The sequence below is a fragment of the Narcine bancroftii genome, chromosome 1 (genome assembly GCF_036971445.1).
Source record: "Narcine bancroftii isolate sNarBan1 chromosome 1, sNarBan1.hap1, whole genome shotgun sequence".
Classification (NCBI taxonomy): Eukaryota; Metazoa; Chordata; class Chondrichthyes; order Torpediniformes; family Narcinidae; genus Narcine; species Narcine bancroftii.
Window position 1 is genome coordinate 480,821,275 of NC_091469.1, and position 26,522 is coordinate 480,847,796.

The 26,522-nt window shown below is 41.3% G+C and overlaps 1 protein-coding gene across 3 annotated transcripts in view; it reads right to left on the reverse strand.

Annotated features, from left to right (window-relative positions):
• The window catches only part of LOC138751917 (Golgi reassembly-stacking protein 1-like), a 60,134-nt gene that overhangs the window by 21,385 nt on the left and 12,227 nt on the right, over window positions 1-26,522 (reverse strand). For 2 of the 3 annotated variants that reach the window (XM_069914872.1, XM_069914870.1), the window contains exons 2-5: window positions 18,496-18,576; window positions 15,781-15,912; window positions 3,836-4,039; window positions 2,159-2,245 (exon numbers count right to left, since the gene is read on the reverse strand). In XM_069914872.1, the coding sequence (XP_069770973.1) occupies window positions 2,159-2,245; window positions 3,836-4,039; window positions 15,781-15,912; window positions 18,496-18,576 (504 nt within the window). The remainder of the gene's footprint in view (window positions 1-2,158; window positions 2,246-3,835; window positions 4,040-15,780; window positions 15,913-18,495; window positions 18,577-26,522) is intronic. The other variant, XM_069914871.1, reaches the window with a different exon arrangement.

Here is a 26,522-nt window from a genome sequence, read left to right on the forward strand (position 1 = left end):
ATTTATAACAGCCGTTGTTTGCGGAAAGCCATAAACATTGTGAAGGACTCCACACACCCCTCCCGCAATCTGTTCTCCCTCCTGCCATTCGGAAAGAGGACCAAATCATTCGGGCCCTCATGACCAGATTGCGAAACAATTTTATCCCACAAGCCACGAGGCTTCTGAACTCCGTGGACACAAGTCTAGCATATGTACATGATATTTATGTGATATGTTATTTATAAAAAAAGGTTTCTGATGTAATTTAGCCATGTAAATAACCAGCTCCATGGTCCAGAGAAACACTATTCATTTTCACTGTACATTGCAATGGTTATGGTATGAACGACAAATAAACGCGACTTGATCTGACTTCGTTAAGAAGCAGCAGGTGCATAGCAGGTATAAGTAACAAGGAAAATAAGGTAGAATCATGACTTCCCAACTGTCTCCTCTGATAACAATAGTAGCCGATTCGTGCAAATAAGTAAATAAAACATTCCCATTTTTCCGTGCTTGCCAGCTACACTCAGGGCAATACACACATCTAACTGACCCATCGTAAGTGGTTATTTGTGGTAGAACAGACGGTAACTGGGAATACAAATACATAACTCCCTGAAAGTGGCATCACACGTACATTGGATTGTAAAGAAAGCTTTTTTGGTCATCTACCTACAGGAAAGTTATCAAAAAGATTGAAAGAGTGCAGAGAAAATTTACAAGGATGCTGCCAGGGTTTGAGAAGCTGAGTTAGAGGGAAAGGTTGACTAAGTTATATTTTACTCCCTGGAGTGTCAGAGAATGACGAGAGATTTGATAGTGGTGAGGGTATAGATTGGGTAAATGGAAGCAGGCTTTTTCCTCTGAGGTTGGGTGAGACAAGAACTCAAGGACATGGGTTAAGGGTGGAAGGTGAAATGTTTAAAGGAAACATTTTAGGGAGTACTTCTTCACACAGAGGGTTGTGAGAGGGTGGAACGAGCTGCCAGCAGAAGTGGTGGATGTGGATTTGATTCCAATACTTAAAAGAGAAATTTGGGTAGGTACATGGATGGGAGAGGTAGAGAGGGCTATGGTCTGAATGCAGGTTGATGGGACGAGGCAGAATAATAATTCAGCATGGACTAGATGGGCTGAAGGGCTAGTTTCTGTGTTGTAATGTTCAGTGGTTCTATCATTCTAAATGCACTACATCAGTATTTAGAATGTATTTTAAGATCCTTGATATAACCATATCCATTCAGTATCCGGACCCATCCTGAACCAACAGGGTTCTCTGGAGATAGCAACTTCATAAATCCAGTGCCAAAGGCAGAAGGATCATAGCTTGTTGGGGGAATCCAGTGAAAAACCTTGCCCACCACTTTTTAATTAGCTGTGGCTCAGTAAGCAGAGCTTTAGCCTTAGACAGAGGCAATGAATTGAAGCCTCCTTCTGAGGAGGAACAAGTCCAGCATTATGCTAAGGTGGTTGCACTGTTCCAGGTGCTGTCTTTCAGATGCAATGTTAAGCCAAAGCCTGCCTGCTCTCAAGGCCTGACGAGAAAGACCCCATGAAAGCATTTGGAAAAGCAGTGAGACGCTCTCCCAATAACAATATTTATTCCTCAATCACCGTGACATCAATACTGTTCATGGGATCTTGTTGTTGATAAAATTGCTGTTACATGTCTCAGCTGTATAACAGAGTAAACTCTGGACCTCACTGCATCCAAGTATCCAAGAGTTTTAAGAGATAATAGACAGGCAATGCAAGAGTTGCTCTGCATAGTTGGAACCTGAGACACTAAGAGTGTGCGTCAAACAGTCATCTTGCATTAAAAACACACAGAAATGCTCAAGGAACTTAGCCGGTCTCGCAGTGTGATAGGAGGTTAAAAAAAAATATATTACTGACGTTTTGGGCCTGAGTGCTTCTTCAAGGTGTTAGCCGAGAACAGGAAGATGCCAGAATAAATACTGAAGACTGACAGCAGAAGCCGTCCACTCCAGACCAACAAAAGGTGTTAATTGGATATGATAAGAAGAGAGATGAGAAGTGAATTTGACTCTGTGAAAGGAGATGAAGGGAAAAGGGATACAGAGCTGAAGGAAAGGCGATGGGGAGAAGGAGGTGGGGGGGGGGGGGTTTAAAGGAAACTGGAGAAGTCAATGCTAATGCTTTTGTGCATCACCTCTTGCATTACTTGATCTGCGCCAACGATGTAGTCAGTGTGCGGCTGGAGACCTGCCAGACCTGCTGGTGAATTTGGTTCGACATCCTACAGGGCGGGAAAAGGTGCACAAGGTTACTGGCCTTTCGTTCGTTGACATGGTATTTAGCCCAAGATGAAATGCAAATCAGATTTTTCCAGAACAAAAACTAAAACAAAGACATCTTCAACCCGCAACAGCATAAGCAAATTTTAATTAGGCAACATTTTATTTGGAAAAATCCCATCTCTACAAATACAACAGAAGATTCATCCTCTAATATGGTCACAAGGTAAAACCCCTGGCATCCAGCTCTGATGGAGATTCGTAGATGCTGGATAAATTTATTTTCCGGTTGCTTGAGACTTAAGTCTTCCAATGCCTAGCTAATACATCTGCTTTAAGAATAAACATTTTAAAAGACCAAAGACAAAAATACTACACTCTACTTAGATTGAACAAACTTCACCTGCATTAATATATAAACCTTAAAGCATTTTATTTTATTTTCAGTCATATTCTTTGAAAACATTTAACCGCCGTTGCACCTGCAGATTCCTCCCCCTCCACGGGACCACCAAAAGATGAACAATAACATTATAGATAATTAATCCTCCCCAAATTTACAGATAAAGCCTCTGACTGGGACAACTTGCGATGCCATTTTATTCAAAGACAACTTTATTCAAACAGATGCTACCAGCAAAGCACCAACCAAGGCGCTCCACTGGCTCAATACTTGCCTCCATCTTCTCCAAAGGTGTACATGTTACTTCAGAGAACATTTACTTTTACAAATTTAAACTTGCGTTTTTTTTTTACCTCATTTTATTATTCTTATTTATTTTAATTTTTAAAAAATGTATTTTCCTCAATATTTTTTGCTGGCTGTTTGAATTCTGGATACCAGGGGGTTTTACTGTATGGTTGCAACCAGTCCAGCAGCAGAACCAGTTTAACAGGTACCATCAATATTGCTGGAAGATGTCAGCAATGTTTCACAGTTTGATCATTTCATCGGGTGAGCTACAGGAAATATCAGGTCAAGGGTCAAAATTGGAAAAATGCAGAATATTCCAGAAGGCTGAAGAGGAGAGGTGATGATGGGCACTTGAACGAGTTTTAAATTTGAAGTTATTTAAGTTAGCAAGCCCAGTGTTGATAAGCAATGGGGCAAATTAGGGCAGCAGAATTTTGGCTGAACTCTAGATTAAATTTAGATATACAGCACGGTAACAGGCCAGTTCAAGGAGGAAGATTCAAAGACGCCAGGAGAGCAAAAGCATTGTCAAAAATCACATAATTCAGGCAACACAGTTAGCGTACCGGTGAGTGCAACACTCTAACAGCGCCAGCAACCCAGGTTTGATCACGCTGTCTGTAAGGAGTTTGTACGATCTCCACGTGTCCACTGGGTTTCCTCTAGGTGCTCTGGTTTCCTCCCACCCTTCAAAACGTATTGGGTTGTAGGTTGTAATTGGGCAGTACAGGCTTGTGGGACAAAAGGGCCTGTTACCATGCTGCATGTCTAAATTTAAATGTAATAATCATTGCTCATTATGATTTCTGCACAAAATTGTAACAGTATTCTATTCACTCTTTACAGTGGCTTTGATAAGCAGGGCAGGGTTCAACTCTGTCTCTCTGTCTGTACTCACCAACACGTGCCAGACATGTTCATGCGCGCCTTCAAAACTACAGAAGCGAACACTGGCGCCCAGCAGACCCTGGCCACCCCACATGTTGCTGGGGACAACCTCCACCTCCCGGACCTTTGCAGCCTTGCTGCTGTACACCTCCAGCTTCACCAGCTTCTCTGCATTGGCTTTCAGCAGGTCCTTGAAAATGTCATTATCCTTGTTCTGAAAAATGAAAATAAAAGAATTTTTTTACCATGGCTTGATTAGGCAAAGATTGAGTGCTTTGCTGAATTTCTTTGGTGCAACATACATCAAGAAGTCCAATGGGACGCTGGGGAGCTGGAAGGTGAGATGCACGGTTAGCCTTTCAGATGGTCAAAGCCCTCCAAACAGAGCAGAAGTGTTGGAATTCCAGGGACTTGAAATGTCAGTTGTAGAGTCTAAAAGCATGGACTGAGGTCTCATCACAAGATAGCAAATCAAGTTTATTGTCATTTGATTGCACAAGTACAACCCAATGAAACAACATTCTCCAGTCCACTGTGCAAAACTCAACCAGACATAACACTCATACAGTGTCTCAGAGTATATAGATATGTTTTGGGGAGAAATTGGGAAAGGTTTGTTAGAGCAGGTTACATAGAAACACTTTAAAACAGATCTTAGTTAAAATATTAGAGCTCTGCCTCACGCTAGACATGTCAAGGCCTCAGAGCTTTTGCAAGAGCTTTGAAGAGTGCTCAGGTGACTTCACTAATGGATTGTTGTTAAAAAAGACAAAAGAAAGAGCTTGTTGGAGCTGCATATTGCTGTAGGACAAAACGGTCATGTGGTTTTGCAAGCAGAGAGAGTAAACAGGCTTTCTCTCAGAGAGAGAGAGAGAGAGAGAGAGAGAGAGAGAGATATCAGTTCTGCAGTGTTTCAGCCAGCAGAGAGCAGCTGGGACTAGAACAGGACAAGCTCACAAGGCTGTAGAATGCCCTATTTTGGAAGACGGCCTGGTCAAATCCCTTGTGGTTCATGCAAGAGGAGAGGACTGGCTGTCTAACGTTTCACTTGGAATAAGGGAAACAAAAAGGAACTCCGTGGTTACCTGAAAGAAAGAGGTTATCATCTGGAGAACCCTGAGGAGGCAAATTTTGTCAGCAAGACATTGGAGTGGCTGATGGAAGTACATCAGTTGTGGATGTCCTGGAACAACAAATCTGACAAGAACCTTCCTGAGCAGTAACAATTTATCTTTCAAGCACCAAAGCCTGGTGAACTTGATAAATGCTAAATTCTGTGCACGGTATAAGAATTGCCTGCAACCAGTGAACTTGGAGGAATGAGAAGTGAGATTGGATTGTGAACCAAAGAACTTTTCTGAACTTACACACACATTACGTACATCTGCGCTTAGAATTAGAAAGGGGTTAAGTAAGTCAATAGTGATGTTAAAGTTTGATTCTATTATCGTGTTTAAAGATAATTAAAAGCAATTTTTGTTTAAGTAACCAGTCTTGGGGAATATCTAATGGGTTTGAGGGTCCTCTGGGCTTGTAACAATAGAAAGACAAGACATACTGTATGCAGGACAAGTCTTCATATATACAATAAATAAATATATTGTTTCATGAATATGAGAGTCTCAGATGGAGTGTGAGCAGTTCCTTTAGTCGTTCAGCATTCCCATCACCAGTGAGAAGAAGCTGTTTCTCAGCCTGTATCTCTTTCCCGAAGTGAGCAGTTGAAAGATGATGTGCACGGGGTAGAGATTGACCTCAATGATTTTGTGCACCCTCTTTAGACAACGATCCTAGGAGATCACATCAATAAGGGAGACTCCAGTGATTCTCTTTGCCATATGGTTCTGTGAATCGACTTCTGATACAATTCTCTGCAGCAAATGTACAACACTGTGATGTAGCCGGCCAGGACGTTCTCAATAGAGCTCCTGTAAAAGGTTGACATGATGGTGGCCAGAAGCCTTGCCGGTTTCAGTCTTCTCAGGAACTGCAGTCGCTGTTGCGCCTTTCTGACAAGATATAGAAGCAGAAGTAGGCCCATCGAGTCTGCCCTGCTATTCTAATCATGAGCTGATCCATCCTCCCACATCCCCACTGCCTGTCTTTCTTCCCATAACCCTTCATGCCCTGACTAATCAAATGCCTTAAATACACCCAACCACCTCACTTCCACATCCTCCTGTGGCAACATTCTACAGACTCACAATTCTCTGATGAAATAAAAATTTCCATATCTCTGTTTTCAATTGACTCCTATTTATCTTGAAATTATGCCCTCTTGTCCTAGAATTCCCTACTATGGGAAACATCCTTGCCACATCTACTCTTTCCAGGCCTTTCAGCATTCTTCTGTCCTCCGATGTGTACAGTCCAAGAGGTGACAATTGTTCCTCGTATGCCAACCCTTCCGTTCCTGGTATCATTCCAGTAAATCTTCTCTGATCTTCAAATAATCTTTATTTCATCTGACAAAAGGTTGTGCCAATCCATTAATGGTGGTGATAAATTTATTCATCCACACGTGCCTTCAGCAAGTGCTGTCTCCCAAGGAATGGAAAATGGTTCACATTTTACAGAGTCTCACCGTGAATCTTCACCATTGAATGGGACACATGGCAATAACAGGGCTAGGAGCCCTAGGTCTTGTGGATATTGTGTGTAAGGCCCATCCTCTCAAATGCTTCGGTGATGGTGTCAATAATATATTGGTGCCTGGGTTTCCTAATGGACATAGAGCAGTTCAGTCACTGAGGTTCAAACCTCGCAACAACCTTGCGTTCAATGTTAGCAAAACAAAGGAGATGATTGTGGACGTCAGGAGGAAATCAGCTCAGCAGAACTCGAACTAGTCCTCATCAATGGGGTCAGCAGTGGAGAGGGTCAAGAACTTCAAATTCTTGGTGTCAACATCTCTGAGGATCTGTCCTACGGCCTCCAAGTTAATGTAATCACGAAGAAAGCCCCCCCCACCCCCCAACAGCTATACTTTGATAGGAGTTTGAGGAGATTTGGAATGTCAGCAAAGGCTCTCAGATATTTTTACAGGGGTACTGTGGAGAGCAGTCTAGCTGGTATGGAAATGCCTGTGCTCAGAACAAGAAAAAAACTTTAGAGCAGTGTTTTTCAAACTTTTCTTTCCATTCACATATCACTTTAAGTAATTCCTTCAGTGCTCAGTGATTATTAAGTAGAAAGAAAAAGTTTGAAAACCACTGTTTTAATTGTACCTAATTGACTCGTTATGTGCACGGTTTCATAACTCCAAAGAAAATGGGCCAATGTCAATTTTTCTCAACCAAAATATTTCAGTCTAGAACATTTTTTCCCCACCCAAATACCACCTTTAAGTAATCCCTATAGCATAGGGATTAATTAAGGTGGCGCATGAGTGGAAAGAAAACATTTGAAAATCCCTGCTCCAGAGGGTTGTTAACTCGGCATGCAAATCATGGGCGCCAGGCTACATGAGGCAATGGCTTAAGAAAGCAGACTCTATTCTCAAGCACCTCCACCCACCAGTCCATCCCCTCTACACTCTGCTACCATCGGGGCAAACAAGCCTGAAGACAAGCATTCAGTAGCACAAGGACAGCTTCTTATCCCCTGCCATCAGATTCCTGAATGAACAACCATAGACACTACCCTACTTTTGTCTTTTTCTTGCACAATTTTTTATTTATTTCGTAAGGTGGTTTATATAAATGTTTGCACTGTGATTGCTGCCACAAAACAACGAATTTCATGGCATATTCATGACAATAAATTCTGATTCTGAAATACCATTGATTCTGCAATGTAGTCACTATAGCTTCAAGTGTCCTTGAAGAAGTACTACATCCCCACTAACTCCTGGAAAACTCTGTCCCATGACTGGCCAAGTGTTGGGTACAGACAAACGACAGGATATGTGAAACACATCAAAAACTAACCCAACTGCTCCAACCTGTAAAATGGTACAGTCTGAAGTTTCCACATTGTGCTCTTCAACCATCTCAGAGTCTACAAAACCAGAGAGAAGTCATCATCAATCCCATGGCACTGCCTAATAAAACACAACCGTGTGTGACAAAATTATGCTACTGTAGTGGCTGTGTAGCAGGCCAAGCGGGCGCTCAGTGCGATAATGCATACCACCACCGTCAGTGCAGTGCACGGACTTAAGTAAGGGCTGGCTGGGATGCTAGCGGTACTGAGTGCTGAGGGATGGCACGTTGATCGGCTGGGTCCCCTGCTGAAAGGCACGGGACGTTAACAAGTCTCAATTTAAACCTGCTAGCCCCATGGACCAGCAGCTGTCCCTTATCAAGGTCCCACCTTGTCCCATGGAGCCCGGGTGAGGCAGGGAATAAAAGCCGCTTGTAAACTAGTCTTGAGTTGATTACTCTGGTGTGTGTTTGTTTTTCTTCAGTAGCTCTACCGTAGTAGCTGCTACACTATGATTAATCTTTAGTTATGATTATATTTCGCATATATATTATATATATATTAAAAGGTTATTTTATGGGTTTGGTTTCAGGGTACAAAGAGAACACATTTGCATTTTAAAAACAAAGAGAGAGGGATTCTTTGAAGATGGCAGCTGGCCTCATAATGAACAGAGACATTTGCATTTTAAACACAATTACACAGAGAAACCATTTTGAAATTCTGTTTGCATTTGAAGCAGAGAGATGAAAAGATTTTACGATTGTTCTTGAGAACAATGGACTGATTACTTTGAACATTTTATTTATTATTTGTATCAATACAAAACATTATTTCAATGGAATAGTAACTTGCCACAAACAATACAAAATGATACAATAATTTTTTTTATTTTTTTTCTCCTCAAACCCCCCCTTCCCACCCTCCAAAAGGAAAAAAAGATAGAAAGAGCATCAAAATCTATATTTAATATCATTAACATATACTATAATTATTGACTATTTTTCTTAGTTACTGAGAGGAGTGGGTCCAGAGGACCCCAAAACCCAGAAGCAATATATATTCACCAAGACATATGATTACATAATCAAAAGTTGCTTTTAATTAGCTTTGAACATGAAAACAGGGTCAAACTTTAACTTATCACTATTAACGTAACTAACCTAACTTAGCCCCCTTCTAATTCTAAGTGCACGTGTATATAATGCATATGTAAGTTCAGAAAAGTTATTTGATTCACAGTCCAATCTCACTTCTCATTCCTCCAAGTTCACTGGTTGCAGGCAATTCTTATACCATGCACAGAATTTAGCATTCATCAAGTTCACCAGGCTTTAGTGCTTGAAAGATAAATCGTTACTGCTCAGGAAGGTTCTTGTCAGATTTCAGAGAGAGATTTGTTGTTCACTGAATACCCACAACTGATTCCTTGTAACCAGCCACTTCAGTGTCTTGCCGAAGAAACTTGCCCCATCAGGGTTCTCCAGATGATAACCTCTTTCTTTCAGGTAACCACAGAGTTCCTTTTTGTTTCCCTTATTTCAAGTGAAACATTAGGGTTAGGCAGCCAGTTTTCTCCTCTTCATGAACCACAAGGGCTTTGACCTGGGCACTCTCCAAAGCTTTTGCAAAGGCTCTTGACGCCTGTATGTCTAGCATTAGCAGAGCTCCTGTATTTTAAATATGATCTGTTTTAAAGTGTTTGTACTGAAAAACCTGCCCCAATTTATCTCCCAAAAACCTACCTATAATCTGTCATAGACGGAAGATGTGGATGGACTTTGGTTCACGAAATCCATATACACCTCCCAAATTTTACAAAAACTCTCAGTTTGATTTCTTAAACTATAAGTAATTTTTTCTAAAGATACACAATTTTGCATTTCAGTATGCCATCTATCTATTTTTACATGATTCTCTATTTTCCACGTTATTGCTACACATTTCTTTGCTGTCGCATTTGCTATACTCAAAATTTTTTCTTGATGTTTATCCAATTTCAATTTGGTATCTGCTTCACATATATTTCCAAGTAAAAATATTCTCGGATCTTTTTATATCTTTACCTTCATAATTTATCCTAGTAAATCCTTCCAGAATTCTTCCACTTTTACACATGACCATTCTGGATGTAAAAAGGTCCCTATTTCCTTTGTTAGACAGGAAACATTTATCTGAATAACTAGAGTTAAGTCTATTTAAATTAAGTGGAGTATAGTATAATTTATGAAGAAAATTATATTGAACCATTTGGTATCTAGCATTAACCGTATTTGTAACACTCCCTTGATAGGGGTGTAAATTGGACACATGGACTTGTGGGCTGAAATAGCCTGTTATTATGCTGTATGTTTGTGGTAAACCACTGTATGTATATATTTGTCTGTTTGGGCATACCCATTTGCCGACTGTGCCTGTGGCTCCTCCCACAGGCTCCAGAATGTTCCGCAGCCTCCTTCCCAGTACAGAACAGTTGAGCAGCATGGATATGCTTTTGTTCTAAAGCTAATAAAAGCCTATCAGTTTGTTCAACTTAAAAATGGACATACACACTAAATGATAGGGCACTGAGGAGTGTGGTAGGACAGAGGGATCTGGGAATACAGATACTTAATTACCTGAAAATGGTATCACAGATAGATTGGGTTGTAAAGAGAGCTTTTGGGTGAATTTCTATGTACAGAAAGTAGTAGGAGTGTGGACTCAATTTTTTAACACAAGAAAAATATTGGACATGGATGGGTGGGATATTGAGTGGGATAAGGCACAGACTAGAAGGGCTGAAGGGCCTGTTTCTGTGCTGTAATTCTCTCTCTCTCTCTCTCTCTATATATATATGAGAGCATATTTCCTCTTGATTTTGCATATTTAATCTTTTTCCCATCCTAATTTTGATTTATATACATCTTTTTTTTTAGTTTCTTGTAATTTTATATACATGCTGGTTATAAATTTCTTAGTAATAAAAATATATGTTATTATATATTCAAATTGACTTTGTTCTGGAAGTCTCAAAGTCATTCCCAATTTCTTTTTAAAATATAATTTTAATTGATAATATTCAAAAATCGTATTATTATGTATATTATATTTATCTTTTAATTGTTCAAAAGTCCAAAAAATCCTAAAAACCAATCTTTTATCCTCTGTATACCTTTACTGTACCAATGATCAAATAAAGTTAATTGATAATTTTTGATTGCTTTCCCCACATGGATCCCATTCCATATTTTCAATGGACTGTTTACTTGAGTAGCATTTTCCTGGTCTATCCCAGACAGCTTAGAAGCAATGTTTTGGAAGAGAGAAACATCAAACAGAGACAATTACTTTGATTCTAAATCTGGGAAGACAAAGATTAAATTAGGCTTTTTAGCATGAAGATGTTAAAAGGTTCAAAAGAGCTTCAAAGAATGTTTTGATGTCATATCATGCAACATATGGAACATAGTATATGGAATATATTATCAAAATCAGCCATTTTTGAATCAGTTGAAGACTTGGCCGTCTTGCGAGACAAAGGATTGAGAAAGCAGCAATGTTTCCATTGGAGAAAGAAAGCTGCCTGTGCTCTCCTTAATAAAAGGAGAAACACCAAAAGTGGTATTTTAAAAGAAATAGCCACGCCGACTGCCTCGAAGAAAAGAGGGCAGCCCCTTGTGTCCATGGAAAATGGTCACTCTTGATTAAGAAATAAATTATCATGGAAAACAGACTCCATAACTCTTAGACAAGATAAGAGGGAGTTTGTGAAATCACTTGTATGAAGAAAAACAGCTCATCAGGAAATTTGTGAGTTTAAAGAGATCTGGAGACATGGTGTTTCAAAATGCTTTAGAATTACTTCTGAACTGAAATTTAAAAATCTTGAAGTTCAACAAAAGTTGTCTTTTTAGAATTATGCCGAAAATGGGATTTGGCCACACGCACATATATTTTAATTTGCTCGCAGTGCGGTTACGTTTAGAGATAAATAAGAAATGTTATGTTATTAATAGTTTAATAAAAACTATTATTGTGAATTTACCATTGTCTGGTGAATTTTCCATTGCTGTTCCTTTATTAGTTCATAACAAAATTTGTTAGTTCGTAACATGTGTTATAGAATCATAGCTTGACATCAAGGAAGCAACCACCTCTTCAGGCCTAACTTCTCTATGCCAACAAAAGCCAATCCCATTTGCCAAGTGTGATAACCTTTATCTTTTACAATAGCAGGATTTTAGTGTTAATTAGCTGATTGCCCTTTCACCTAATCATCATGGTAAGTTGCCTCTCAGGTGCCAGGGTCAGGGACTTCTCCAATTGGGTCCATACCATTCTAGAAGGAGAAGGCAAGCAGCTGGATGACATGGTCCACGTGGGGACCAATGACATAGATAGAAGCAGGATGAGGTCCTGAAGAGGGAATGTAAGGAGTTAGGAAAGAAGTTAAAATGCAGGACCTCAACAGCAGTAATCTCAGAATTGTTGCCTGTGCCACAAACCAGAAAGGGTAGGAACAGGAAGTTGTGACAGATGAATACGTGGCTGAAGAGTTGGTGCAGAAGTTCAGACATATGGATCATTGGGATCTCTTCTGGGGAAGGTCAGACCTGTACAAAAAGGATGGGCTGCACCTGAACTGGAGGGGGACAATATCGTGGCGGGCAGGTTTGCTAGAGCTGTTGGGGAGGATTTAAACTAGCTTGGCAGGGGAAGGGGAGTAGGAATCAGAATGTGAGTGCAGTAATTAGGGTAGAAGGACATAAGCATGATGCTAGATGCTCTGAGTTGGTGAGGAAGGACAGGCAGGGGACAAAACATAACAGTAGCCAGTTAGAGTGTTTGAAATGTGTCTATTTCAACACTAGGAGTATTAGGAATAAAGGGGATGAACTTAGAGCATGGATCAGTATGTGGAATTATGATGTTGTGGCTGTTACTGAAACTTTGCTGGAGAAAGGGCCAGACTGGCTGATGCAGGTGCAATGGATAAATATTGGGAGGAATTTTGGTAAAATTAGAGTAGGTGACATACACACACACATTTTAAAACAGATCTTATTTGAAATACTGAAGAATTCATATTCAGTAACATTGCAGGATCTATGGAGACTTTTATGCACATTTCACAAGTAGGTGCTAATTGAAATGATATCATGAAATAAATAGACCATTGTTTGGAATTGGAGACAGGCTAGATGGTTGGATAACTACAAGGCTTCTGACCTTTCTGCAAAGTGCTCACAGAAAGGTCGTTCCTGGGTTTTGTTTACCTAAGACAACAGTTTGACCAAGAGAGGAGAACTTCTGTTGTTTGCTGAAGAAGGTGGGGTTTTTTTTGCAAGTGATATTTCTAGCAGTTGGCAGTAGGAGAGAGAGATAGAGAAGACAAGTGAGACAAGCTCTCTCAAGAAGTGTGTGTGTGTGATACTGAAAGCAGCTAAATAGTGCAAGCCAGGAAAAGCTGGTGGGAAACTGAAGAAAAGTTCCAGAGCAGTGGATGTCTGGAATTGCTATCTGTCTGATGTTTCTCTTGGAATAAGTAGAACAGAAAGGAACTCAGTGATAGCCTGAAACAAAGAGGTTACCATTTGGAGAACCTTGATGGGGCAAGTTTCATCAGCAAGACACTGAGGTGACTAATGATGGTACCTCAGTTGTGGACATCCCAGAACAACAAATCTCTCTCTGCAAGCCCTATGAGAACCTTCCTGAGTGGTAAACATTTACCTTTCAAGCACCAAAGCCTGGTGAACTTTATACATGTTAAATCCAGAGAACTTGGAAGGAGGAGAAGTGAGATTGAACTGTGAACCAAAGAACTTTTCTTAAATTTACACACATTACATACACATGCGCTTTTAATTAGAAGGGGGTTAATTTGGGTAAGTATAGAGATAAGTTAAAGTTTGATTCTATTTTCATGTTTAAAGTTGATTAAAACAACTTTTGTTTTAAAAACTACTTGTCTTGGTAAATGTCTATTGCTGCTGGGTTTTGGGGTCCTTTGGGCTCGTAACAACACAGGTACCTGGGTTTAGATATTTTAAAAAGAATAGGATGGGAGGTAGAATAAGTAAGGGGGGGGGGTGAGTAGCTTCACTGGTCGGGGATAGTATCGCAGCTATAGAAAGGGAGGACGCTGCAGAGGGAGTGTCCTTTGAGTCAGTGAGGGTGGAGGTCAGAAATAGGAAGGGAGCTAAACTTACCTCCCTTCACTTTGTACACATATCCTCTGATGTTTGCTGATCCTGCCCTGGTAAACAGGTGCCGGTTGTCCACTCTTTCTATGCCTCTCATAATTTTGAAGACCTCTATTAAATCTCCTCTCATCTTTCTATGATCCAAAAAGAAAAGTTCCTGCTCTGCTAACCTTGCCTCGTAAGACTTATTTTCCAATCCAGGCAACATCCTGGTAAATCTCCTCTGCACCCTCTCCATAGCTTCCACATCCTTCCTACAATGAGGTTTCCAGAACTGAACACAAAACCAGAGATTTGTAGAGTTGCAACATGACCTCTCTACTCCTGAACCCAATCTCCCTATTAATGAACCTCAGCATCCCATTGGCCTCCTTAACTACCCTATTAACCTGTGCAGCGCCCTTGAGGGGTGTATGGATTTGATCCCCAAGGTCCCTCTGTTCATCCACACTCTTAAGTAACCGAACATTAACCCTGTACTCAGCCTTCTGATTTGTCCTTCCAAAATGCATCACCTCACACATATCTGGATTGAACTCCATCTGCTACCTTTCTGCCCAACTCTGCATCTTGTCCATATCCTCTTGTAACTTTCAACAACCTTCAGCTCCATCCACAACTCCTCCAACCTTCGTGTCATCTGCAAACTTATTGACTCACCCTTCTGGCTCTTCATCCAGGTTATTTATAAAAATCACAAAGAGCAGAGATCCCAGAACAGATCCTTGTGGCACTCCACTAGTCAGAATACTTTCCTTCCATTACTAATCTACTTTCTTCCTGCAAGCCAATGTTTTATCCACACAGCCTCTGATCCCATCCCTCAAGGGGGACCTTATCAATGCCTTGCTAAAATCCACATAGACCACATCTACCACCCTACCCTCATTAATTTATTTTGTTACCTCCTCAAAAAACTCAATTAGGCTTGTGAGGCAATAAGCCATGTTGACTATCCTTGAGTAGATTGTATTTCTCCAAATGCTTGTAGATCCTATCTTTCAGAATCCTTTCCAATAGTTTTCACACCACTGAGGTAAGACTCACTGGTCTATAAGTCCCAGGATTCCACCTATTCTACCTTTTTTAAACAAGGGGATCATATTTACCATTCTTCAATCCTATGGCACCTCCCCTGTGGCCAAAGAGGACTCAAAGATCAAAGCCACTGCCTCAGCTATCTCTTCCCTCACTTCCCACAGCAACCTGGAGTATATCGTCTCTGGTCCCAGGGACATCAATCTTAGAAGATCCAACATTTCCTCTTCTTTACACAAGCCTGTTCTATTCTGACTTCATCCTGATCCAGGTCATTTTCTCTTGTGAATACTGAGCAAAGTATTCATTTAGGGCCTCCGCAACCTCCTGTGGGCACATGTTGCCTCTTTTATCCTTTAGTGGCCCCACCTTCATTCTTGTCACCCTTCTGTTCTTCACATACGCATAGAATGCCTTGGGGTTCTCTTTAATCCTACATGCCAAGGCCTTCTCATGCCCCCTTCAAGTTCTCCTAAGTCCTGTCTTAAGCTTCTTCCTGGCTAACATACATTTCTCATGAGCCCTTCCTGTTCCCTGTAACTAATGTCTGCTTCCTTCTTCCTCTCGACCAGTTGCCTCACCCATTTTGTCAATGATAGTTCCCTTTTCCTTCCATATTTTCCCTGTCCCAGTGGGACAAATCTATCCTGAACCCACCACGTGCTCCCGAAACTTCCTTCACATTAGTTCTGTGCTTTCAACTTTGAACATGTTTCTAATTTACTCTCACTAGTTCCTGCCTCATCCCATTGTAATTCGATCGTCATCTACCCTATTAATATCTCATAATTTTAGATACATGTACCTGTAACTCTAACACGTCACCTCTCAGCTTCCTTCGTTCCACGAAAAACACGCCAAGCCTATCCAATCTATCCTGGCAACTCAAATCCTCCAAGTAACATCCTTGTGAATCTCTTCTGCCTTCTGACCAGAACTGTGAAGTCAAGAAATGCACACATGACTCCAAATGCAGCTCAAATTTGGTACAACTGTCACATGACATCCCAACTCTTACACTCAATGGAGAAAAGTGCTGGAGAAACTCAGCAGGTCAGACAAGGTTCCTTTAAGATAAAGGTACATAACCAATGTTTTGGGCCTGAGCCCTTTGTCAAGGGTATGAGGGAAAGGCAGGCAGGCGTGTGAATAAAATGATGGAGAGAGGGGCTCCCTGAATTGAGAGGGAAGGAGGTGGTAAGCAAAGGAGGCCTTCGCTTTGTCTGCTGCAACACCAAGGGCCTCCCAGAGGCCAACCATTTCAATTCCCGCCCCACACCTGTCTAAGGCCTCATTCTCTGCCAAACCAAGGCCTCCCTCAAATTGGTGGAATCACCTTATACTGTGTCTGCTCAGTCTCCAACCAGATGGCATTAACACTGACTTGTTCAGTTATCATTAGGCCCCTTCCCTCTCTCTCTTTCCTTATCCCTCTGTCGCCTTTCCTCCAGCTCCCCACCCCCTTCCCTCTCTATTCAGAGCTACAACCCCCCCCCACCCCGATCACTTTTTAGCTTTTTTCTCTTCTGCTCCTCCAATCCACATCTGCTTATAGCTTCTTGCCTATGGACTGTGCTCCTCCCCTATCCCTTACCCCACCATTTTATTCAGGCACCTGCCTGCTTTTTGTTCATACCCTGAAGAAGGTGGTCTCAGGCCTGAAACATTGGCTATTTATCTTTGCTACATGAAGAACACTGCATGACCTTCTAGGTTTCTTCATGTGTTGATCTACAACATCAGCATTGGAAGACTTTCTTGTTGAACTCTTATGCTCAATAGCTGTGGCCAATGAAGACAAGCATGCCATATGCCATCTGCGCTATCTATTCTACCTGTGTTTCCATTATCAGAGAACCATGTACCTATGCCCTAAGGTGTCACTCCCACACCACTCCCCAGGTGTGCCATTCACTGTCGATTTCCTCCCCTGGATTACTTTCCCAAAGAGTATTACTTCACACCTTGGTTAAATTCCACCTGCCATTCGCTTGCCCATTCTCCTCAATCATCCAGATCCTTTCGTGACTTTAGATCAGCCGTTCTCAAATTATTCATATAAATAGAAAAACAAGACCTAGCATTGTTCCCTATGGCACACCCTTGTCTCATGCCTCCAGACTGGAAAACAACCCTCCACGCCCACCCTCAACCACCAACCCAATTTTGCATCCAATTTGTTAACACACTCTGTATCCGACATGTTCTAACCTTCCAGACCAACCTACCACAGTGACCTTGCCAAAGACCTTCCTCAAAAACTCAATCAAATTCCTAAGAGATTGTTTCCTTGACACAAAGCCATGCTTACTAACCCTAATCATTCTTTGCCTTTCCAACTGCAAATAAATCCTGTCCCTCCAAATCCCTTTCAATAACTTTTCCTCCATAGATGCAAGGCTCAGTGGCCTATAGTTCCCTGCCTTTCTTAAATAAAGACACAACATTAACTCAGTAAAACACAAAAGTCTGCAGACACTATGATTAAAGCAAAAACACAAATGCTGACGACAGCCAGCAGGTCAAACAGTAAGTATCCTTTATGTAGCAAGGACAAAGATAAATAATCAATGTTTCAGGCTTCAGCCCTTCGAGGTGTGAAAAAATGTCGGCAGGTGCCCAAACAAAATGGACTATCCTCATCTTCTGGTATCTCGCATGTAGCTAGTGAAGATACCAAAATCTCTGCCAAGGCCCGAGCAATAGCCTTTTTTTCTTTCTATCTTCCGATAATACGCAGCGATTTATACACCTTTGCGTGTTTCAAAACCAAAGTGACCACTCAATGGCAGAGGCACTTGCTGAGGTTGAAAAATTTAAATATTGTAACCATTTGGGCCCTAAAACAACTACATAGAAACAAGTCCTTCAGCCCATCTAGTCTGTGCCGAATTATTAAACTGTCGAGTCCCAATGACAGCACCTGGACTATAGCCCTGCATACCCCTCCCATCCATGTTCCTGTCCAAGATTTTCTTAAATGTCAAAATGGAGTCTGTATTCATCACTTCAGCTGACAGTTCGTTCCATACTTTCACCACTCTCTGCAGAGGTTTACGTATGCTCCCTTTAAATATTTCCCCTTTCACTCTTAAACCATGACCCCATGTTCTTGATTCACCTCACCTCAGTGAAAAAGGCCCATATTTACTCTACCTATACCCCTCATAACTTTAAATACCTCTATCAAATCTCCCGCGTTCTTCTACGCTCCAGGAAATAAAATCCTCACCAGTTTACCCCTTCCCTGTAACTCAGTTCCTCAAGTCCTGACAACATTCTAGTAAATTTTCTCTGCACACTTTCAATTTGAAACACTTGAAAACAGTGGGAATGCAAATTGTAACTGAAACTAAAATTTTGATCTCATTGTAGATATTCACTAAATATAGTAATAGTAAAATCAATATAAATTAAATGAATTAAACATATAATGCATGGATTTGTGTGTTTAAACAAATTACCGGTAAATCTAAAATTGTACATGCCTTTGCAAATTCCTTTCATTCCAATGACTTACCAGTCTAGTATTCCCAATGGTGAGGATGAAATCAAAGAATGGTTCCAAGCCTGCTTTTTGGGCTGGAGAATTATCTTGGACCTACCAAAAAAAACCAAAAACACTTAACGTGGAACAAAGTGTCACAGGGTCATAAGAGATGCAGGACAGAAACAGGCCCTTTAGCTACCCAATTACACTGATCAAATATTAATTTCATTTTTATAGACAGTGCTACAAATTTCTGGCTATTGTGAAAAAAAATCATTTATCTGTGGACCTCACCAGCATGACAATCTGGTCGTTAAAGGGTAATTATTGCTGATTTCAGCTCTTTTGTTACTTTAACTTAAATTCTCCGCTACCATACACTTGAAGTTGCAATCCCGCATCATTAGATCAGGAGTCATTACTTATGAAATGGTAATCTTTGCAACCCCAGAGAGCTGAACAAGCTCAGTTACTAGATATATTCAAGAACGACTCCAGGAGAATCATTGCATATGGGGATTAAGGTAGGAAAAATGGAGAAAGGCAAAGATCAGGTATGACCTTGTGTAACAGTGAGATTGAGCAAATTCAACATACTTTATGCTTCATTCCAGCTTTTTCTTATGTGCTTATATAAAGGTCAAAAACCTATTGCCAGATAGGTGAATATAAATGAGGCATTCTGTCCATATAGTCATTCAGCACAGAACAGGCCTTTCAGCCGACGAAGTTTGTGTTTTAGGCTCATCCCTTTGCCTGCATTTGGACTATTATTGCTTCCTCTGGGTCCATTTTTGTCACACTTAGGTTATATGAGTTTAATCTAATTGGAAGAGTTAGCAGGGAGATGTAAAAACACTGGGTTGATAAGAGTCTGGAACTCACTGACAGCAAAGGACCTAGTGCAGAAATGTGGGAGTAAAAAGGTAAAAGGGAGACAAGAGTTGTCAAGACAAGAGAAGTCGGCAAGTTGTTTCCATTGGTGGGGGAGTCCAGAACTAGGGAACATGGCCTCAAGATTCAGGGAAGTAGATTTAGGACCGAGATGAGGCTTTTCCTAGAGGGTGAGGAATCTGTGGAACACGTTGCCCATTGAAGCAGTGGAGGCGGCCTCGGTAAATTTATTTAAGACAAGGTTGGACAGAATTTTACATCATAAGGGAATTAAGGGATATGGGGAAAAGGCAGGTAGGTGGAGATGAGCCCATCATCAGACCAATCATGATCACATTGAATGGCACAGCAGGCTCAACTGGTCAGATAGCCTACTCCTGCTCCCATTTCTCATGACTGCTGGAAAATGATGCTGAAGAAGTGGTAATGGGGAGCTGTTACGACCTGGACCAGCAGTAAAAGAAATTCACCAAGACAATGCTATCTTCAAAACAATAATTTTTATTAATAACTCTAAAATTAACCCAACTGTGCGCAAATGTATATGCGCAGCAAAACCTAAACCATTACAGTTCAGGCATAATTCTGACAAGATGATTTTAAAGTTGTTTCAGAAAGCTTTTGTGTTGAAACTCAGTGTCTTTAAAACTGCTGTTCTCAAACTCATGATTTCTTGTAGATTTATTTTCAGGGAAATGTTTCTTCATAGGAATGATTTTCAACAAATTTCCCTCTCTTACATGGAAGTTTCACACGAGGATTTCATAAATCCAGGAAAGGGTTAAACGAAGTGTTGATTGCAAATGGACATGATAGAACTGCCCTCTTTTGACAAAGAGACAGTGAAGTGACTTTTCTTTATTGCTATTGATTCTGTGTATCTCCCATGATGAAGAGAACACCACAACAGGACCTCCTTCAATTAAAGCTACGGCATTTCTCTGACTTCAGATGAAACTGGTACAATATTAAAGATGTCTCTTTGAAGTGTCTTTAATCACATGATGTGACGTCACTACTGATTTTGTTTGAAGTTCCTTTCTTCCAAAAGTTAACCAGAAAATGCTTCCAGGCTGTCTGGTCAGCTAACCAGCAGGTGGCTTTCTTGTGTACACAGGTGTTCTTGAATAAATATCATTATCTTTAGCTTCAATGGACAATCACTTCAGTGTTATGGCTGTTTACACAGCTTCCACTGAACAATGTATTAGCAGACATTTCGACTTTCAAAATGGTGTTCTGTGCATCCATGTGTCATTGTGTATCCCCGAATCCAACCAACAAAATAACTTTATTAAGAAATATATATTTTAGAACTAAAGATAAATAACAACACAATTCCATCACAGGAACAAAGAAATGGAGGATGAACAAAACAGGTATTTTGCATCATTCTTCACTGTGGAAGACACTAGTGATGTGTCAGAAATTCAAGAGTCAGGGGACAGAAGTGAGAGTATTCGTTATTACGAAGGAGAAGGTGCTTGGGAAGCTGATGTGACTGTAAATCGCTTGGACCAGATGGAATGCACCCCAGTGTTTTAAAAGAGGTAGCTAAAGAGACTGTGAACCAGTTAGGAATGATTTTTCAAGGATCACAAGTTATTAATGGCTTCAGAGGGAAAATTGTAAATATCACTCCACTCTTTAAGGGAGTTAGACAAAAAAACAGGGAATTTACATACTAAACAAGTATGGGAAAGGTACTCATCTGAACAGAAGATTGGCTGACTGGCAGAAGGCAAATAGTGGCAACAATGGGGCCCTTTACTGCCAGTGACTAGTAGTGTTCCATGGAGGATTGGTGTTGGGTTCACTACTTATCAGGTTATATGCAAATGATTTAATGATAGAATTGATGGTTTTTGGCCAGGTTTTCAGATGATATGAAGGTAGGTGGAGGATTGGGTAGTGTTGAGGGAGCACTTAATCTACAAAGGGATTTGGGAAAGTTGAGATAATGGACAAAGAAGTGGTACATCTTAATTAGTTGGGTAGGTGAGGAAGGGTTGGGTTGATGTAATTTAATGCACAGAAGGGTTGGGAAGGTTGATGTAATTTAATGTACAGAATAAGGAATTATTGCATTTTGAGAGGTCTAACATGCATAGGACCTACACAGTAAATAGGGGCCTGGAATGTGTTGTAGAACTGAGGGATCTAGGAGTATAGGTACATAGTATGTTAAATGTGACATTACTGTTAGATTGAGTGGTCAACATTGGCCTTCATCAGTTACAAGTATGGAAATTGAGAGGTCACATTGCAGTTGTACAAGACATTGGTACTCCCTATTTGGAGTATTGTGTTCTATTTGGGTCACTGTGCAATATGAAAGATGTCAAGCTGGAGAGGGTGGAGAGAAGATTTACCAAGTTGTTGCCAAGACTTGGGAACCTGAGCTACAGGGTGAGGTTGAGCAAGCTGGGGCATTACTCTTTCGAGCACAGGAGGATGGAAGATGATACCTCAGAGGAAGACAAAATGGTGAGAGAAATATATCAGGTGAAAGCACAGATTATTTTGCTCAGAGTAGGGGAATCTGTAACCAGATGACATCAGTTTAAGGTGGGGGGGGGAGACATTTAACAGAAACGAGGGGTAACGTTTTACACAGAGTGTGGTGGGCGTATGGAATAAGCTGTTGGTGGACATGGTTGAGGCAAGTACAGCAATGTTGAAGAAACATTTGGATGGATACCTGGATAGGTTCTGTGCAGGCAGGTTGGACTAGTGTGGGCAAGAGATATAGAACTATGGAATACTGCAGCACAGAAAGAGGCCCTTCGGCCCATTTAAGTCTGTTTACTATTATTCTACCTCATCCCAATTTGGTCAGTGTGGGCAAGTTGGGCAAAAAGGCCTGTTTTCATGCTGTATGACCTCAAAACTGAAGGGCAACAGAGAACAAATGCTAGAAAAGTCTTAACAACCATCTACATAATGGTACAATGGAATGATATTAACCAAAAACAATTTTCCGAAGTCATTCCATTTTAAAGTACAACAAATAAACTACACATGTTAAAATCCAGGAATAAATTAAATTAAATCAACGTTAATAATTGCATTATAAGCTGGCCAAAATTTAAACACAATTTCTAAGTCGCTGGAGCTCCACAGAGTATAAAACTCAAATTTCAGCCCATGTGGACAAGAATGATGCTACAAGAAGAGAGAGCAAATGGATCGCTGGATGGGAGCAATGGTGCAAAGTGGAAGTGAAAAGGAACGTGGTGGTGAGAGAAAAAATAGGAAACAGGAGCAGGATTAGGCCATCCGGCCTGTCAAGCCTGCTCCACCATTAAATAAGACCATGGCTGATCTGATAGGGGACAAATTGAGGGAAATGAAATTGCTCTTTGTTACCATACGCTCTGGTCCTAAGGTTGGCATTGCCTGTCCGGTGCTAAAATTAAGAATTCATCCTTTAGGCAGCCCTGGAAGTGTAGAGTGAGAAGAGAAAGATCTAGTTGTTATGGTCCACATGGGAACCGATGAAACACATCATTCTGAGAAAGAGGGTCAGTAGATGGTCTGTCCAGGTAGGATCCAAATTGAAAGACAGCATCAGAAAAGAAATAGTGTATATCATGGCTAATGTGATTTATGGTGTGAAAAAAAAAAGACAGCATCAGAAAAGATTTCCTCTTGACTTGCATGCAAGAGAACTGAGCATGTGGCTCAGAGATTGGCAGGGTTTAGTTCACAGGGTATTGGCAACAATGTTGGAGAAAAGGTCACTGGAATCTACTGGGAACTACATCCTGGTGAATTGTACAAAACTAAGATATTAGGCCGGATTTTGAACTTTAGGTCAGAAGTTGGGGATGGGTTGGATTTGGGGAAGGCAAATTTAGAAAGCAAAAGAGAAATGACGAGGCACCGGTGCAGTGCAGTGAAATGCGTAATAAGAACGAGAATGTGGCAGGAAGGAACAGAACGTTCAAGCAGAAGAACGAACCTGAAAATATCAGAAATGGTAAAAAAGACAAACTTAAAAGCGATTTATTTGAATGCATGTCGCATTCGCAAATAAATTGAGTGCACAAATAAACTTAAATGGGAGATTGAACAGCCATTAAGATATGTGCTGAGAACCGAACATTCTGAGGTACTTGACATTTCAGAAGCATGTAAAATAAAAATGGGATTAATGCAAGATTAGTGTAATCCATTGGAGCGCTCACACCCCTAACGTCGAGGTACTCGAGATGGCAGAGGTCGACAGCATCGAGTCCACGCTGCTGAAGATCCAGCTGCGCTGGATGGGTCACGTCTCCAGAATGGAGGAACATCGCCTTCCCAAGATCGTATTATATGGCGAGCTCTCCACTGGCCACCGTGACAGAGGTGCACCAAAGAAAAGGTACAAGGACTGCCTAAAGAAATCTCTTGGTGCCTGCCACATTGACCACCGCCAGTGGGCTGATAACGCCTCAAACCGTGCATCTTGGCGCCTCACAGTTTGGCGGGCAGCAGCCTCCTTTGAAGAAGACCGCAGAGCCCACCTCACTGACAAAAGGCAAAGGAGGAAAAACCCAACACCCAACCCCAACCAACCAATTTTCCCTTGCAACCGCTGCAATCGTGTCTGCCTGTCCCGCATCGGACTGGTCAGCCACAAACGAGCCTGCAGCTGACGTGGACTTTTTTACCCCCTCCATAAATCTTCGTCCGCGAAGCCAAGCCAAAGAAAAAGAAAGAAGTGTAAATAGGTGTTGATAGTTTGTTCAGACTTGGGCTGATGTACTATACCTCTCCATGACTCAAAGTGGAAAAGAAGGTGGGATACTAGTGTTAAAATAGCCACGATAAATTGTATTAGCTCATGATATCATGAAGAATGGGTTTGGGTGGAGAAAATAAATAGCAAGGGAAAGAATTTACTGGTGAGAGTAATTTCTGTTTAACTGGATACAGTTCAAGTTTATTGTCACATGTACCAAGATGCAGTGATAGGGGTTGTTTTGCAAGCAATCTAATTCATTATTTCATACATTGTACAAGACGCAGTACAAAAGAGCAGAGCTCCATAGAGAGATCAGTAGGTACAGCGCAAAGGTGACGTAATCTCACTATTTCAGATTCATTCAGGAATCTAATAACAGCAGAAAGGGAAATCTTTGAATTTTGTGGTGTGTGATTTCAAAATTTCCTGAAGGGAGGGTTGAAGCGAAACATAGCCAGGATGGGATGTTGTGTAATACCTTGGCTACTCTTCCATGGTAGCCGGAGTTATAGATGAAATCGATGGAGGGCAGAATAGTATGTGTGCGTGGCTTGTTGTGGTCTTGGGCGGAGAGCTTTCGTACCAAGCAATGATGCAGGATGCTTTCAATGGTGTACCTGCACAAGTTGAGGAATGCAGGTGACATGCCAAATGCCCTCAAACACCTGAGGAAGTGGGTGGACAAGGACAAGAGATGTTTATAACTAAGAATTTAAAACAGTCCACTATCTCCACCTGAGCTCCCTCCACTCAGGGAACAACAAGGGTTGGTTGGTCAATTTAATCATACAGATTGGACAAATCAAACTGGCAAAGTAAGCTTTAAGGATATATTCAAAGAACGTCTTCAGGCCTATTTCTTAGAACAAAGGAACAGGATCATTAATGAGGAGCAAATTTAAAATGAATGGACAATTTGATTCTGGAGCAAGAAACTTGGGTCGTGATGCTGTCTTTAAACCTCAAATAACTGTAGTTATAAAGGAATGAACGCAGAATTCACCAACGCAGATTATAGAACATAAAACATTACAGCACAGCAAAGGCCCTTCAGCCCACGATGTTGTGCCTTCCAGAAAAAAACAAAACCCTCATAATGCTCTATTTTTCTTTCATTCACACTCCTAAGAATCCCCCTATTGTTTGAGCCTCCTCTATCACCTCTGGCAATGCATTCCATGCACCCACAACTCTTTGTGTAAAAAAAAACTCACTCCTGATGTCTCCCTCAAAACTTTCCTCCCTTTTCATTGTACAGATGTCCTCTGGTGTTTGCCCTGGGGAAAAGGTGCTTATTCACTCCTCTCATAAACTTGTAGACCTCTCACCTCTCATCCTTCTTAGCTCTGCTAACCTTGCCTCATAAGACATATTTTCCAATACAGGCAACATCCTGGTAAATCTCCCTTGCACCCTCTCCATAGCTTCCAGATGAACATGTAATGGATGAGGAGATAGTGAGGGAATCAGGAATGAATGCAAGTAAGTGACATTGAAATGAAACATCAACTGCAATCTTATTGAATGGGGGAGGTTGTGAGGGGCCAATGTTCAAGATTTGGGATCTATGTACTGTTGGAAGAACAAGAATTAAAGCCCACTCCCAAGTGCAGCTGACAGACACAGAAAAAGAACTGTACGGCACAAGAAAGGTCCATCCTGATAATGATGCCAATTTAAACTAATCGCATCTGCCTGCAATATGATCCAAATCCCTCCATTTCCCTCATGCACATTTGTCTGTTTAAATGCTTCTTAAATGTTGCTATTGTATCTGCTTCCACCACGCCCCATTGGTAGCATGTTGCAGGTACCGACCACAAAAACAAAATGGCAGTGGGAGAGCGAGGAACGCAGGCACAGCAATGCTCCGCAGGGTCCTACTGCCTGCTTCCGACGCTAACAGTTCTTTAAAAAGCCTGTTAAAAGGAGCCGATGGTGTTTTTTTTTAAAACCTGCAACCATGGAGGTCTGTGCCCAAGATGGCGGTGCATATGCTGAGCAGCATACCATGATGGTTTGCAGACTCCAGGGGAGTAGCAGGACACCAGAAACGGGGGGAACACCTTCCCCCTCATTGAGAGGGAGAAGCATGGGAGATGACCCGACAAGGAAGATGACCATGGCAGCAGACCAGCGTGGGATTCAGCGGCTGAAGGACCCACACAGGCTGCAGGATATCAGGTATCGAAACCGGGATTTCAGAGAGTGCTATGGGCAAGATGGACTCCTGAATGGTTTCTGATTGTATTGGAGATTTAGATCTGGAGCTCAAGTTGTCAATGGTTTGAACTGTGGCTATAGACTTTGAAGAAGCACTAAAGGTGAATACAAAATGGCAGTGGGAGAGCGAGGAACGCAGGCACAGCACTTAGTGTCTCTGAAGGGACTCTCCTTCTCCTATTGTCAGGGGTGCCGGGAAATGCTCATG